Source organism: Andrographis paniculata, unplaced genomic scaffold (assembly GCF_009805555.1).
Source record: "Andrographis paniculata isolate CXL003 unplaced genomic scaffold, ASM980555v1 Contig86END, whole genome shotgun sequence".
NCBI lineage: Eukaryota > Viridiplantae > Streptophyta > Magnoliopsida > Lamiales > Acanthaceae > Andrographis > Andrographis paniculata.
In genome coordinates, this window is record NW_026137624.1 from 2085270 (window position 1) to 2099625 (window position 14356).

The 14356-nt window shown below is 38.2% G+C and overlaps 1 protein-coding gene across 1 annotated transcript; it reads left to right on the forward strand.

The window, feature by feature from the left end:
* The first annotated feature begins 4373 nt into the window (after window positions 1-4373).
* On the forward strand, window positions 4374-6485 carry LOC127242261 (ankyrin repeat-containing protein BDA1-like). Its single transcript, XM_051261734.1, has 2 exons — window positions 4374-5026; window positions 5632-6485. Exons 1-2 carry the CDS (start codon window positions 4451-4453, stop codon window positions 6370-6372), a joined length of 1317 nt encoding a protein of 438 aa, XP_051117691.1. The 5' UTR covers window positions 4374-4450; the 3' UTR covers window positions 6373-6485.
* Window positions 6486-14356: the final 7871 nt, after the last annotated feature.

Here is a 14356-nt window from a genome sequence, read left to right on the forward strand (position 1 = left end):
TGAACCTCAGGTAAGACATTCTGATTCTGAATAGTAGGAAGAGGTATCAAGTCTTCATCATCATGTTGATTGACTGATTTCCTTTCCACACGAGAATCATCGAAAGTTATATTCATCGATTCCATAACTTTCTTCATCCTCTTGTTATAAACGCGATAAGCTTTGCTGTTATGAGAATAACCAATGAATATTCCTTCATCTGATCTTGCATCAAATTTTTGAAGATGACTCCTATCCTTCAAAATATAGCATCGACATCCAAATGTGTGAAAGTATGACACATTCGGCTTTCTTCCTTTCCATAGCTCGTACGGTGTGATCTCAGTGTGGGGTCTCAAATATACTCTGTTGATCACATAACATGCAGTGTTGATCGCCTCAGCCCATAAGTACTTTGCAACACCTTTGGCTTGCATCATTGATCGAGCCATTTCTTGAAGTGTTCGATTCTTCCTTTCGACTACTCCATTTTGTTGTGGGGTCTTCGGGGCTGAATACTCATGCAGTACTCCAAGATCAGAACAAAAACCATCAAACTTTTGATTCTCAAACTCCTTACCATGATCGGTACGAATTCGATTAACCTTTGATCTCTTTTCATTCATCAGTCTTTTGCACAATTTTTCAAAGATATCAAAAGTATCTCCTTTCTCTTTCATAAAATCAACCCATGTATATCTCGAGAAATCATCAATGCAAACAAGTATGTATTTTTTACCTCCAAGACTGGGTGTATCCACTGGACCCATCAAATCCATGTGCAGCAAATCAAGACAAGTTTTGCTGCTTTGATGTTCCGACTGCGGATGAGAGACACGTTTCTGCTTTCCTCGAGCACAATCACCACAAACGAAGTTAGGTAACTTCGAAAACTTTGGAAGTCCTCTGATAATTCCTTGCTTGCTCAACTTCATCAAGCTCTGTTGGTTGACATGGCCAAGTCTTGTATGCCATAGAAGGGCTTCATCATCTTTTGAGATCAATGCAACATCCACTGGTTTGTCAAGTAAGTAGCAGTTGTTTCTTGACCTTTTTCCAGTCATCACGCACTCTTTCTTGTTGTTGTAAACCTCACAAGCATCCTTAGTGAACTTCACTAACATCTCATCATCACATAACTGACTGATACTAATGAGATTAGTACTCAAGCCTTCAACAAAATATACCTTCGTCAACTTTGGTATACCTTTGGCTTCGAGAGAGCCATAGCCCACAATTTTTCCTTTGGCTCCATCTCCAAATATTACTTCTCCACAAGTGTCAGCTACATAGTTCTTCAATAGATGCTTCTGATTCGTCATATGGCGTGAACATCCACTGTCGAAATACCATCGGGATGAATTTGTTGCTTCTTGACTAGATAGGATGACATTGCACATCATCTTAGATTGATTCTTCTTAGGTCTCCATTCCATTCTGAAATTCACCCTTTGTTTCAGCTCATCTGAGGGCCAATTAACCTTCTTTCCAGACATCAAATCCCTAGCCAGCTTGAAACAGTGAGATTCAGCATGACCAAATCGAAAACAGTATTTGCAGTTACTCTTCTGTTGTAACGACGCGTTGACACATCTGTTCCTTCTGCGATTTTGATTTTGTCTCTCATTTCTGTTTTCTTTGGGACCTTCAGTGTTCTTCCCTTTTGCAGGTTTCTCTGGAATCTTCACATCAGGAAGCAAACCTCCTTTCACAAAGGTAGTTGGATTCACCTTCATGGATTCTTGATAACCAATCCCACGATGATCTCCAAATGGCTTTCCAATTGATAAAACTTCATCGAGTTTGTCTTTTCCTTTTCTGAGTCTATCATTTTCTTCTCTCAGATCATCACATTTCATTTTCAACTGCTTGACGTCCTTCTGAAGTCCTTCATTGATTTCGAACATTTCTTGATTCACTTCCTCAGCTTTTTCAACTCGAGCTTCCAAACGGTAAACTGTGTTGATCAAATCCTTGTTTCTCTTAACACAAATTTTCTGTTCAGCTACAACTTCCTCATAAGCTTCCATTAGCTCATAGATATCCATCTCGATTGTGTCGTTGCTGTTACATTCTTCTTTAGGAACACTTTCTTTTCCTTTGCTAGATTCTCCTTCTTTGGCAACAAAAGCAACAATGCTTTCATTATCACTTTCATCTTCAGATTCTTGACTGCCTTCTTCATCACTCCAGGTAGCTTGAAATGCATGCTTACCTTTCTTCTTGAATGTAGCACATTCCACTTTCACATGACCAACTCCGCCACATGCAAAGCATTTCGGATCACTTGAGTTTTCTGGCCTAGAAGCAGTGTTGAACTTCTTCTTGTAGCTTTTATCATAAGCTCCATTTTCTTTGTTGTAACCAACACTTTTGTGTTCTGGATACTTTCGTTGTTCTCCAGTTGTTTTACCACCATAGTGACCTCTGTTTCCAGAATTGTAGTATTTTCGAGCACGCTTTTCACTTATCATTCGAGACAGCTTCTTGGACAGCAGAGACATTTCTTCATCAGATCCGACAAGCTCCAGATCTTCGGCAGTAAGAGCAATCCCTTTTGAACTTTCTTCTTCAATATGATTCATCTCCCAATTCATGAAAATACCATTCAATGTTTCAAGATTCATGTTCTTGGTTTTCTTCTTATCCTCAAGAGTAGAGACTTTGATTTTGAACTTTTTGTTCACACTTCTCAGCATCTTTCGAACCAGCCTTTGTTCATCATATACTAAGCCAAGAGCATATGCTTGATTTACCACATCTTTGAATCGAGTGTAGAACTCAGACATTGTTTCATCATCAGTCATTTTCAGGGCTTCGAACATACTTTCTACCCTTTGGAGTTTTGTTTCTTTAACTTCAGCAGTCCCTTCGAATGCATTTTCCAAGGCTCTCCATGCATCTTTTGCTTTCTTGCAGTTTGAGATGACACGAAACTGAACTTCATCGACAGAAGCAAATATGGCATTTACGGCTTTGGCATTTCCACCAGCAGCAATTTTTTCTTCAGGTGTCCACTCATTTTTCGACTTTAGAATGATAGTTGGGGGGTCGTTCTGAGTTTCTCCAGGCACAACTTTGGTTGGAGGAGTCCAGCCAAGCTCTACAGCTTCCCAAGTTTCATCACCAAGAGTTAACAGATAGGCCTCCATCCTGTTTTTCCAGTAGGTGTAGTTGTTCCCATCGAACACAGGTGGACGAATAGACGAGATTACTTCACGACTCATCTTGAACCACGGACAGATCTACTCGGGGTATTGAGCACGCTGCTCTGATACCAGATGTTGGAAGTCGCGGAGAGGGGCACGAAAGAGGTCCAACGCCTCCGAGTACCTTGCACAGCGGAACTGTGAAACGTTCGACGTAAACACAGCTTTACAACGTAGTTGTCTCGCGGTTATAACAGAGGTGTGTGTTCATGCACGAATCGATGGCTGAATATGTGCAAAAAGAAAAACAACACACCAAGTTTGTTTACCCAGTTCGGTTTTCCAACCTACGTCTGGGGGATTCCAATCCAGGAGTCTTAACTAAACCAAACACTTGGTTTACACCATATAAGACACCAAACCGAACTACCCAACCTATCTTCTACCCAAGCTCCATTTAGTTTTACAAACTCTCATGGACTGGCTGTTACTCTACCGCAACAACTCCAGCAGGCCAGCGACCAAGCTAAGAATAAGGTTGTTTACCGGATGAATATCTTCTTCGGCTTCGACTCCAAGAATCCTTCTTCTCGTCTTCAATCCTCCATGGATGAGCTCTCTCAACACTCTAACAGGTGGAGAGAATACTTCTCTAAGTTCTGGTTGCTCACCCACGAATACAAACAAACATTCATATCAAATATATACACATTACACAAAAGACAAAAGTTGACTGTGACAACATTTTGGGCAGTGTGTTCAATGTCATTTAATGCCATCCAGTATGAGAGGACAATACATGCAGCTTCTCCTGCACGTCCTCTGTCCAATGCATATTCATTTGTCCTATTCCATTGAGTGTAGAACACACAAGATGCATCCAAAAGCTGTAACTCGGTCAACTCTGCAGTTGGCAGGTTTCCCGAAATGGTATCAAACAGAACCTGCAACAACATCCTGCAACTTGCTCATATGCCAAAAATAGAAACAAAAGGGTTTGGCAATTTTGAATATGCCAACATAGGGAAATCTAGAGCTTCATCCGACGGCTAACACAAGATTTGGAAATCCGAAACATCCTTGTACCTTGATGAACTGAACCAGCACTAAGCAAAGTTTTCAAGGAAAAGCCAGTAAGTGTAAGCGAATGGCAGACAAAAGTACCTTTGCCACATTTCAAGACAGAAAGAAATATATGTATCAACAATGACCACAGAATAATCAGCTCCTCAGCTCCACCTCACCTCAATCATATATATTTACGACAGAAAAAACCAAGTAAATGCCCCCTATCATATCGAGAGCCTAACATACTAAAAAAAATGGAACCTAGGATCCAAGAAGCTGCTCAAACAGGCAATGTCGAACTACTGCAAGAAGCTATAAAATCAGACAGCCTTACACTCAAAAGGGCAGGAATATCGACGGCCACGGGAGACACGCCACTGCATATCGCCTGCCTGGCTGGGAACCTACAATTTGTGATCGAGTTACTCAAGCATGGACATGGCAAGGAGTTTGTGTACCAACTGAATCCAGACGGTCTAAGCCCTCTGCACATTGCGGCAGCAACAGGGCATGTGGATATTGTGAAGGAGCTTCTGAAGGTGGATTGTGGGCTGTGCCTAATGAGGGGGAGGGGGAAGAGAATTCCCCTCCATTGCGCAGCTGTGAAAGGGAGAGTTGATGTTGTTCGGGAGCTGCTTCTGGCTAGTGCGGAGTCTATTGAATTCACGACATCCCGTGGGGAGACAGCACTTCATTTGGCTGTAAAGAATAATCAGTTACAGGTACTTTCAGTGATGGTCGAGCAGGCGGAGAAATTTGATGTGATCAACTGGAAAGATGAACACGGAGACACTGTTTTGCATCTTGCTGCTGCAAAGAAGCAACATGAGGTTAGAGGCTCTAATTTAAATCACACATGTATATGTATACATATTGCAACAAATTAATTAAGCATTGGATTCGAACAATATGTATGTTGATGACATGCCTTAAATCTAGTTTACCACTTCGTTGAGTTTTCACTGGATTTCGCTGCCCGGTCAGCGAGTCGGGGGTCAAGGGGGGAAGTCCTCCTTACCTGGGGTCCGGGGGCATGGAGTGGCCCCCGACCCGACCGTATACAGTATTGGGCTTTGGAGTTGGTATTGGGTTGAGCCCGTCTGATGTATTCTCTTGGTGTAGCGGTCCTCAATCACTACAAGAAATTATCAATTTTGTAACGAGTGTTTTTCGTTCCTAAATTCACTTTTTTCCGTTACTAATGATATTAGAGACAGAATTAGAGATGGAATTACGTTAGCTACGTGAACTTTAAGAACCGAATTCCATTACAAATATACTATTTTTTTTTGTAGTGAATAAATTTGTTCTCCGTTTCTGCTAGTTAACTCGTTGCTCATGAACCAATATAAATTTGTGTCTTCTTTACATTTTTATTTGTTATTCGATCATTAATCCTAATCGGTCACAATAATATACCTGCTGGCTGCATTAGGTGGTTGATCTTTTGGTGAGGGGAAGTAGCAGTAGAGGGATTGAAGTGAATTCGATGAATGGAATGGGCAATACGCCGCTTGACATGCTGCACACGGGACCGAGTGAATCAGGCGACATTGCAATACACAACATATTAGCCAAGGCTGGAGGGCTGAGAGCCACAGAAGAAATACAAAGGCAACGAACAGATAACGACATATTATCCGCCTCACCTGCAGTGGATGTGGATCTAAAAGGATCTTCTTACTTGTCCCAATTCAAATTCAACCCCGGGAGAGACAATCCAGACAAAGTCAGAAACATTCTTCTCCTCATCGCCACATTGATCACAACCTCAACATTTCAGGCTGGGCTCACGCCTCCAAAAATTCGGAAAAATAGAAGAGATGAAGCTAGTGATGTGGGTATCAGGAAGCTCATAGTCTTTGAAGGGTTTCTCGAATACGCACTGATTGTGTTCTTGATCTTCAACACACTAGCTCTGATGTCGTGCCTGTATATCATTAACATTCTCATCAAAGGGTTCCCTCTACAGAGAGAGGTACGAGTGTGCATGGTGGCACTGGGCACGTCATATTTTGTGTCCATGTTAATCCACCTCCCTGAGACGTCGTTCTACATCCTGTTCCTTGTTGCCTTGACACTACCACTGCCAATTCTAGCTTCTGTAAAGGTGTACAGGTCGGTGTTCTGTGCAAGGGAAGAGGTAACCAGAGCCGAACAAATGAACCAAGTCTAGAAAATTTCGACATATAAATACTATATGACTGCAGTTATTTAATAAGCGCCTTGTGTGGATTGGATTGTAAGATTCCAGTCTTGTAATCTTGAACTGCACTTTGGTAATCAAACTAGTTAAATTAGTTTTACCAGCATACAAACTTATTTACTTAAATTGTTCTGGTAGAAAGATAGATCATAAATTATACTAGTTGAGAATCATGCTTCCAGCCATTACTGCATAATGGAGTATATCTTAGTTATAAATGGGAATAGGGATGGACAGTTCGGTTATTTGGATGCATGCAGATATTTGATATACGAACCGAATCAAATAAATATCCGAAACCGCAAACCGTATCCGAAGCCGAAAATTTCGGTTTAGTTTGCCATTTCGAGTATTTCTTTGCAATATTTGCAAATAATTCAAATCGAACCAAAATTTAAAAAAAACACATTAAAAATAATTAAAATTCTAATTAAATAAAAATATTTGCAAATATTTCAAATATCCGACACTAAATCAAATCGATTATTAATATAAATTTTAAAATATAATAATATAAATATATTCGTTCGGTTAACCAAATCAAAACAAATATAAAAAATCAAAATTGAATCAAACCGAACCTAACAAATGTCAAATATGCAGCATTTGTATTCCAATTGAATTTTCTTGATTAACCGAAAATTCAGTTTGCTTCAGTTCGGTTCGATTCTTTTGCCAACCCTAAATGGGAAAACGAAATTCAATAATCTATTAGAAGGAAAAGTACCTTTATCTGAAGCCCAATACAGAGCAAAGCAATGTGTCTACAAAATCTAATCAAGAATAGGTATAGCATGCAGCAAACCCTTGAAGAGAAAGATGAATCAGTGCTCTCCAAAATCAGAAGCAGCAGCAGCAGCCAGGAAGTTGATCTGCAAACCATTCTTAAATTTGAACCAGACAATCAATACAAGCTTACAAGGCTTGACAATGGACAGCAGGCTTTATGAAGCTGCTTGAACAGGCAACATAATATGCTCATTTTTAATTGTTCCTAGGTATAATTTCAACCTACTTTAGCTTAAATTGGCATTGAAGTCATGATGCCCTGACACAAATGTATACCATCAATTTTCAGGAGGTGCTTAAGTTATATTATATTGATTGTGAAACCAAATATAGGGTTATTTAAAAGTAGAGAATGCCAACTCTCCATTCCCATGTCTAAGTTGAGATTTCAAAAACTCAAATCCATAACCTGTAAACAATAATTCTAGTAACTGATGTAGAGCCGTTAAACGAGCCGAGCGAGCTCGAGTATTGGTTGTTTCAGCTCGACTCGAACTTGCTAACGGTATAGGCTCGGCTCGACTCGTTAAGAATTCGAGTTAAAATAGTGCCTCAAGCTCGTCTCGTTAGGCTCAAATTCAAGCTCGAGCTCGGCTCGTAAGACTCAAACTCGAGCTCAATTTGAATTTTATAGATATTATGTATATATTTTAATATATAAATTAAATATATTTAATTTTATTCATAATTTTTTATAATAAAATATTTAAATTTTAATAATAAATATAAATTTTGATATAAAAAATTATATATATTATATTACTATATAAATAATATAAATATATTATCACTAACTAGCTCAAGTGAGCTACTCGCGAGCCGAGCTCGAGCTCGGCTTGTTTGTGGAAAAAATAATTTTGGAGCTCGAGCTTGGCTTGTTTATAGAGCCGAGTCGAGTTATTAACAAGCCGAGTTGAGCTTGGCTCGCGAGTTACTCGATTCGTTTAACAGGTTTATGTACAACAAACCTAGCTACCCTAATTGTCCTTAAGAATAATGGCTTAGGCACTATATGTATTCTCCATATCAGTATTAAAAAGTGAATCTTGAAAGGTTAGGTTAATTTTGCTAGAAAAAGACTAACGAAATTGGGTAGAGAGAACTTCTAATTGATGGTACGAACTTAGAACACCATGGGAAACCTATTTATAATGAATTTTTAATATTCCGGTCAAAGTAACCAAAGAAAAAGTTACGATTCTTTCCGTTTGTTCGTATCTCAATTAGGGACCATACTCAATTAAATTTAATGAATTAATTGCTAATCAAACCCATCACTAATTAGCCATTAATCCAAATTATAATTTCTAGTTACGTCTCCATTGATTAGTTTTTATAATATAATTACTAATTAGCCTTGATTGCTAATTATAATGTAATTACTAATTAGTGTAAATAGCTAATTAAATCCCAAATAATTAGTAATTAATTTATGGGAATTCTACACATATTATAAGAAAAAATCCTCACACCTATTTTAGATAATCAGGACTCCAAAAAACAAAAAATTTGATCATGATAGTTTAGTCCTCAATTTATATTACAACAATAATTTTAATCAATTTGCAATACATGTGCGTCCACATGTCTAAATGCATGTAAACAAAAGACTTGAAAATCCAAATTCTTACAAACTTAGCTACAACGGGTATATCCTGCTATGCCTTTTACCACATCAAGAAGAAACCATAAAATCTCAAGCACAGGTCCTTGTTCAATATTGCCATATATGCATCAAATAAATATAAGGGTTCTTTAATAACGGTGTATTTGTTTGGAGAAGTTTAAAAGATTTATATTATTTCTAACAATTTTTTTTTTAAATATATCAAATCAAATTTTTATTTTTATTTTTTATATTATACTAAAATTTAATTGTACATTTTAAAAATGATATAACACTTATTCATATCATATCAAACAAATATTTCAACTAAAAATTCTACTATCAAAACTTCAAAAACCTAAAAAAATACTGTGAAATTTCAACGGAGTTCTATCTCAATGTACATTCTACCCGGAAGTAAAAAAAAAAATCAACCATAACACTTGATTAATTAACAATCAACCACTGGCTGTGTACGACCTTGATGCTGTGGAACTGGAGCCCTCTCAATCGTATTCGGAGCTCTAACTAACATAGAACCTCTTGACATATCCCGGCTCATGGCATTAATAGCGACGGACTGGCCATCACAACAAACTCTAGGATGAGACTTCCCACATCGGCTACAAACAGTCAGACCACTGTGATTGCCACTCGAATTCCTAGGAGTGAATTTAGGGCGAGATGCATAAGGTGCACCTGAGAACTTCTCTTTGATCATTTCATTGATGGTTCTTCAACCCTTCCTTCAACTTCCCTTTTTCTTCTATCTGCCTTGCGGATTCCATTCCTCCGTTCATCATACGATATTTGATTTGCCCGATAGATGTTAGCCGTCTTCTCATATGACTCCTGAAGGGTCGTCACACTGAAGCCGGCCAAGAACCGTTGAAGGTCTCGGTTTAGCCCGCAAAAAACCTTGTCAACTTGCATCGATCATTCACCGCCAAATCCGGAGCATAGGTAGCCAATTCGTTAAAACGCGTGAAGTGCTCCTCCACCGTTATATTATCTTGCACCAAGGCACTAAACTCATCCTCCTTTGCTCTCTGGAGGTGTGGGGGATAAAAACGCGCCCTTATCATCCATTTAAAGGCCTCTCACGGTAATCCAACCAAGTTGCTCCCGGAAGTCTTCTCATTATTCCAGCACTTTTTGGCCAATCTTTCCAAGTAATACACGGCTATCAGTCTTCTCTCATTCTGGGCATCTTACCATCTCAAATATTGTCTTCAAATGATCCAACAATTCTCCCAAAATAGTCGGGTCCGATTGACCAGTGAAAGTCGGAGGACTATGACGTAACACTTCATCCATAGCACTCCGCGGCTGTTGAGTGAACTGTCTCATAAAGTGAGGAAAGATCTCCAATGTCGGGTCTGAAGGTCGAACGGGATTCTGAACTGGAGGCTCAGGATTTTGGGATTGTTTACTCTCAACCCCTTCATCCGACTCAGATGCCGCTAAAGGCTGACGAGCACACCTAGGGGGCCTATGCTAATCAAGACTAGACCTAATAGACTCTAACTAATCAAATAGCATAACCAATGCACATAAACACGCTCAGATACCAACTGTAACATTCCGGTCGGCTCAAATCGAAGTGTCACCGCCACACCATGCCGGAAGGCTCATTCATCAACCAACGAGCCTTACGTTGTGGCGCTAAGGCTAAAATAACTACTACACGCAACTAATTATAGATTTAAAATAAAAGCACACGGGCTTATAATTTAAATAAATAATTTTCGAGTCAAAAGAATAAGTCGGAAATCAGTTCAAAATGTATTAGTTCTTAAACATTAATAATTGATCTCAAAAGCATTCTAGAAGATAAAGTAGTACTAATTTCCCCCGATGGATCATATGACGCGGATGCATCATTTAGGTATAACGGAAGCACCGTCACCTACAAAAAGGTTTGTAGATAAAGAGTAAACACTACGGTTGAGTAAGCGCAATTAATCAAAGGTAAATCAATATTATATATGCCATGATTCACGAGTAAATACCACAAAATTATTTAAAGAAGATAAATCGAAAGGAGTGTCAAATATCACATATAGACAACTCACACACGTAAGTCTTTATGTCTCATTTTTATTCTCAAATAATTGTGATGAACACATCACGAAGAAAACTCCGCTAGTCCTTAATTAGGGCCGCGACTTGACCTAGTTTTTCAACCTTATTACTTCGTATGACCATCACATAATTACAAATAACAAACATATGGTCACAACCCTCAAGAAAAGCGTCATAATATGTACATAAGGGTTCAAAGCCCCAAGTACACGAAGTTAACTTATTTACTAGTTTGCGAGGACGCCCAATGGACAAACCCTCTCGTCTTCAAATATAACATACCAAGAGGGGATTGTACGCAATCCATCCCTCCATCACGGATGACGATCAAAAGACCTTTTCATTGTGAATGATGGACACCTCGGAATCACGCTAAAGGGGAACCCGCCATCTCGATCCATCGACCTAGCCCATTCAGATTCTAGTTTGAGGTTAGCTAGTTATCCTAAAATACTGGTATACCCTTACATGTTTGCAAAGCACAGAGGTGGAAGACTATGCCTTATCATCCAAACAATCGACGAGTTGATCTGACTCGACGGGTAGTTTCAATTACCAATTTGACCCAATACTCAATATGCTATTAGACAAATTTAAAAAAAAAAAGAGCTTTAAACTTAAAACATTTCAATTGCCAGGATTTAACCATTCAATCGATAAAAACATCGGCCAAATAATATGTTTTGTAACATTAGCGAAAGTTAAACGAGGGCTTCTAAATTTGTTCATAAAGCGTTATTTTCATCCAACAATATTCTCATTTAATAATAATAAAAAAAAGTAGAGTATTAAAAATCTAACTTGTTTAATCAAATATCACTTTATTTCGCCAATAAATATTTGGACTATATGTCCATCGAAATAGATATAATCTAACTCCAAAAATCATAATATTTAAGATAATCACACATTATTTTCCCAAAATCCATAAACTAAATTAGGACAAGATTAGGGTTTCTAACCCGTTTCACAAATCATTCACTTTCCTACTTAAATTACCGTAAAAATTTCCCTGTAAACCCTAAATATCATCCTAATAAACTTCCTAAAGGGAAGATGGGAAAATCTATGGTTTTAGAAGTAATTTGAGAAATATCAACAAATAGGCCTAAAAAGTATAATATATAATTGATCTAAGATTAATCTCACTTATTTTAAGAGAAGAGACCAAATGGGATAGTTTCAGAGAAGAAAACCTCAAAGGGAGAAGAACATAAATTGCTGGCGGCGGCTGGAGAGAGAAGTCGTTGCTTGCTGCTTTCTTATAGACTTGGACCTTTTTAAATTCTTGAGACCAAAATGGGCCAAATCAAAACCCTTTTACTACAACATTTAAATTAAATCCTTCAACTTCAAAAATAAAAATATCACATAAGCCCAAAATAAATTAGGCTGAAAATAAAATTTGTCCGACTCCGGCTCGGATTTTGGCAAGTTTCGGCGATCTTCCGACTATTATTTTTATAGGGTATTACAGGCAGGGTTTGTTTGTCACATAATTTATCTCTTGAGACAATCCTTTATGTACCACAAAGTCCATTTAGCCTTATATTTCTTAATAAACTTACTAAAGATTTAGATGTTCTATTTTATTGACTGGTAGTTCCGTTGTCATTCAGGATCGTAGCAGGAGATAGACGATTTGTACCGGACATGAGTCTCATGAGCTATATTACCTAAATAAGTCTTCTTGTCTATCGTCTACTCTCACAACTGCCTCTGTTGAGTCTCATGAATTGTTCCATCAACGATTAGGTCATCCCAATTTATCAAAATTAAAACGTATTTTTTTCTAATTTTTTTCGTCATTGTCTTCATTACCATGTAAGTCATGCGAGCTTAGAAAACAGTCTTGTACTAGTTTTCTAAAGAGCGTCAATAATAGAGCATCTTAACCATTTGCATTAGTTCACTTAGATATTTGGGGTCCTTGTCGTTGTAAGTCAAGTAGGTTTTCAATATTTTGTTACTTTTATTGATGATTTCAGTCGGTGTACTTGGGTTTATCTACTGAAAAATAGTTCTAAATTACTTACTATATTAAAAAACTTTTGTGCTAAAGTTCGTATACTACACCACCCCTCTATTAAGGTCTTAAGAAGTGATAATGGTAGAGAATATTTTTCCAACTCATTTAATGGATTCATGTATTCTCAATGAATTATTCATCAATCGTCTTGCCCTTTCACCCCACAAAATAATGGGGTGGCTCGACGCAAAAATCTTCATCTAGTAGAGACAACTCGCACCATTCTTTTGCATTATAATGTCCCGTTTTAGTTTTGGGTTGATGCTATATTTACAGCATGCTTTCTTATTAACCGTCTTCCATCTACTGCACTAGATCATAAGACTCCCATTAAATATCTTCAACCTAATGTGTCATTATACCCTTTACCTCTCCATACATTTGGTTGTACGTGCTTTGTTCATGATCATTTTCTTGGTTTGGACAAATTACATCCTCGATCCATCAAATGTGTTTTCCTTTGTTACACTCGAGTTCAAAAAGGATATAGATGTTATTCTTCTCTCATTTGTTGATATTATCTCAGTGCAGATGTCACGTTCTTTGAGTCATCACCATACTTTACAGGGACATCATCTCCATCCTCAATACATGTGACTCATCTTCCGGTCGTCCCTATTGCTAAGCCTTTACTTCAGGTTTATAGTCGTCATACATGGTAGCGTCAGAACATAGCTACTTCACCATCACCTGCGCCTATTGATGACTCATCTTCGGTTCCATCTCTTTCCCTGGTTGCGACTCCTCAGTAACCTGTCGTTCTACGTTAAGGTACTCAGTCCTTTCGTAATCCGAATCCTATTTATAAATTTCTTAGTTATCTCCATTTATCTTTTTCCATGTAAAGTGTTGTGACTGCTTTGGACTCAATCACTATTCTTCGCTCTTGACGTGAGGCTTTGGGTCATTCAGGGTGGTGTCAGGCCATGATGGAGGAAATGTTTGCTTTGCATGCTAACAATACTTGGGAGTTGGTTCCGTTACTGCTAGGAAAGACACCCATAGTTTTCCGATGGGTTTATGCAGTCAAAATTGGACTTGATGGTCGCATTGATCGATTTAAAGCTCGACTTGTTGCAACGGGCTTTACTGAAGTGTATAGAGAGGATTATACATAAACCTTCTCTCTGGTTGCTAAAATGTCTTATGTTTGTCTTTTTCTTTCGATGGCAGGTGTAATACCCCATAAAAATACTCGCCGGAAGTTCGTCAGAACTTGCCGGAGTCTGAGCCGGAGTCGGACAAATTTTATTTTGGGCCTAATTTATTTTGGGCTTTTGGTGTAAGAAATTTAGGAATTGAGTTTAAATTAGGAGTAAAAATTGAGTTTGGACCAATTTGGGCCCAGGTAGGGTAAAATAAATAATAAAGGCCCATGTATTTTATGTTTAAAAGAAAAAAAAAAGAAGAAAAAAATAGAGAAGCAGCCAGCAGACACGTCGCCC

Excerpts from the sequence above, each read along its gene's own strand:
- LOC127242261 (XM_051261734.1), top strand. The coding sequence starts at position 4,451 with ATGGAACCTAGGATCCAAGAAGCTGCTCAAACAGGCAATGTCGAACTA. Across the intron at positions 5,027-5,631 it reads CTGCAAAGAAGCAACATGAG|GTGGTTGATCTTTTGGTGAG; the intron begins GTTAGAGGCTCT and ends TGGCTGCATTAG.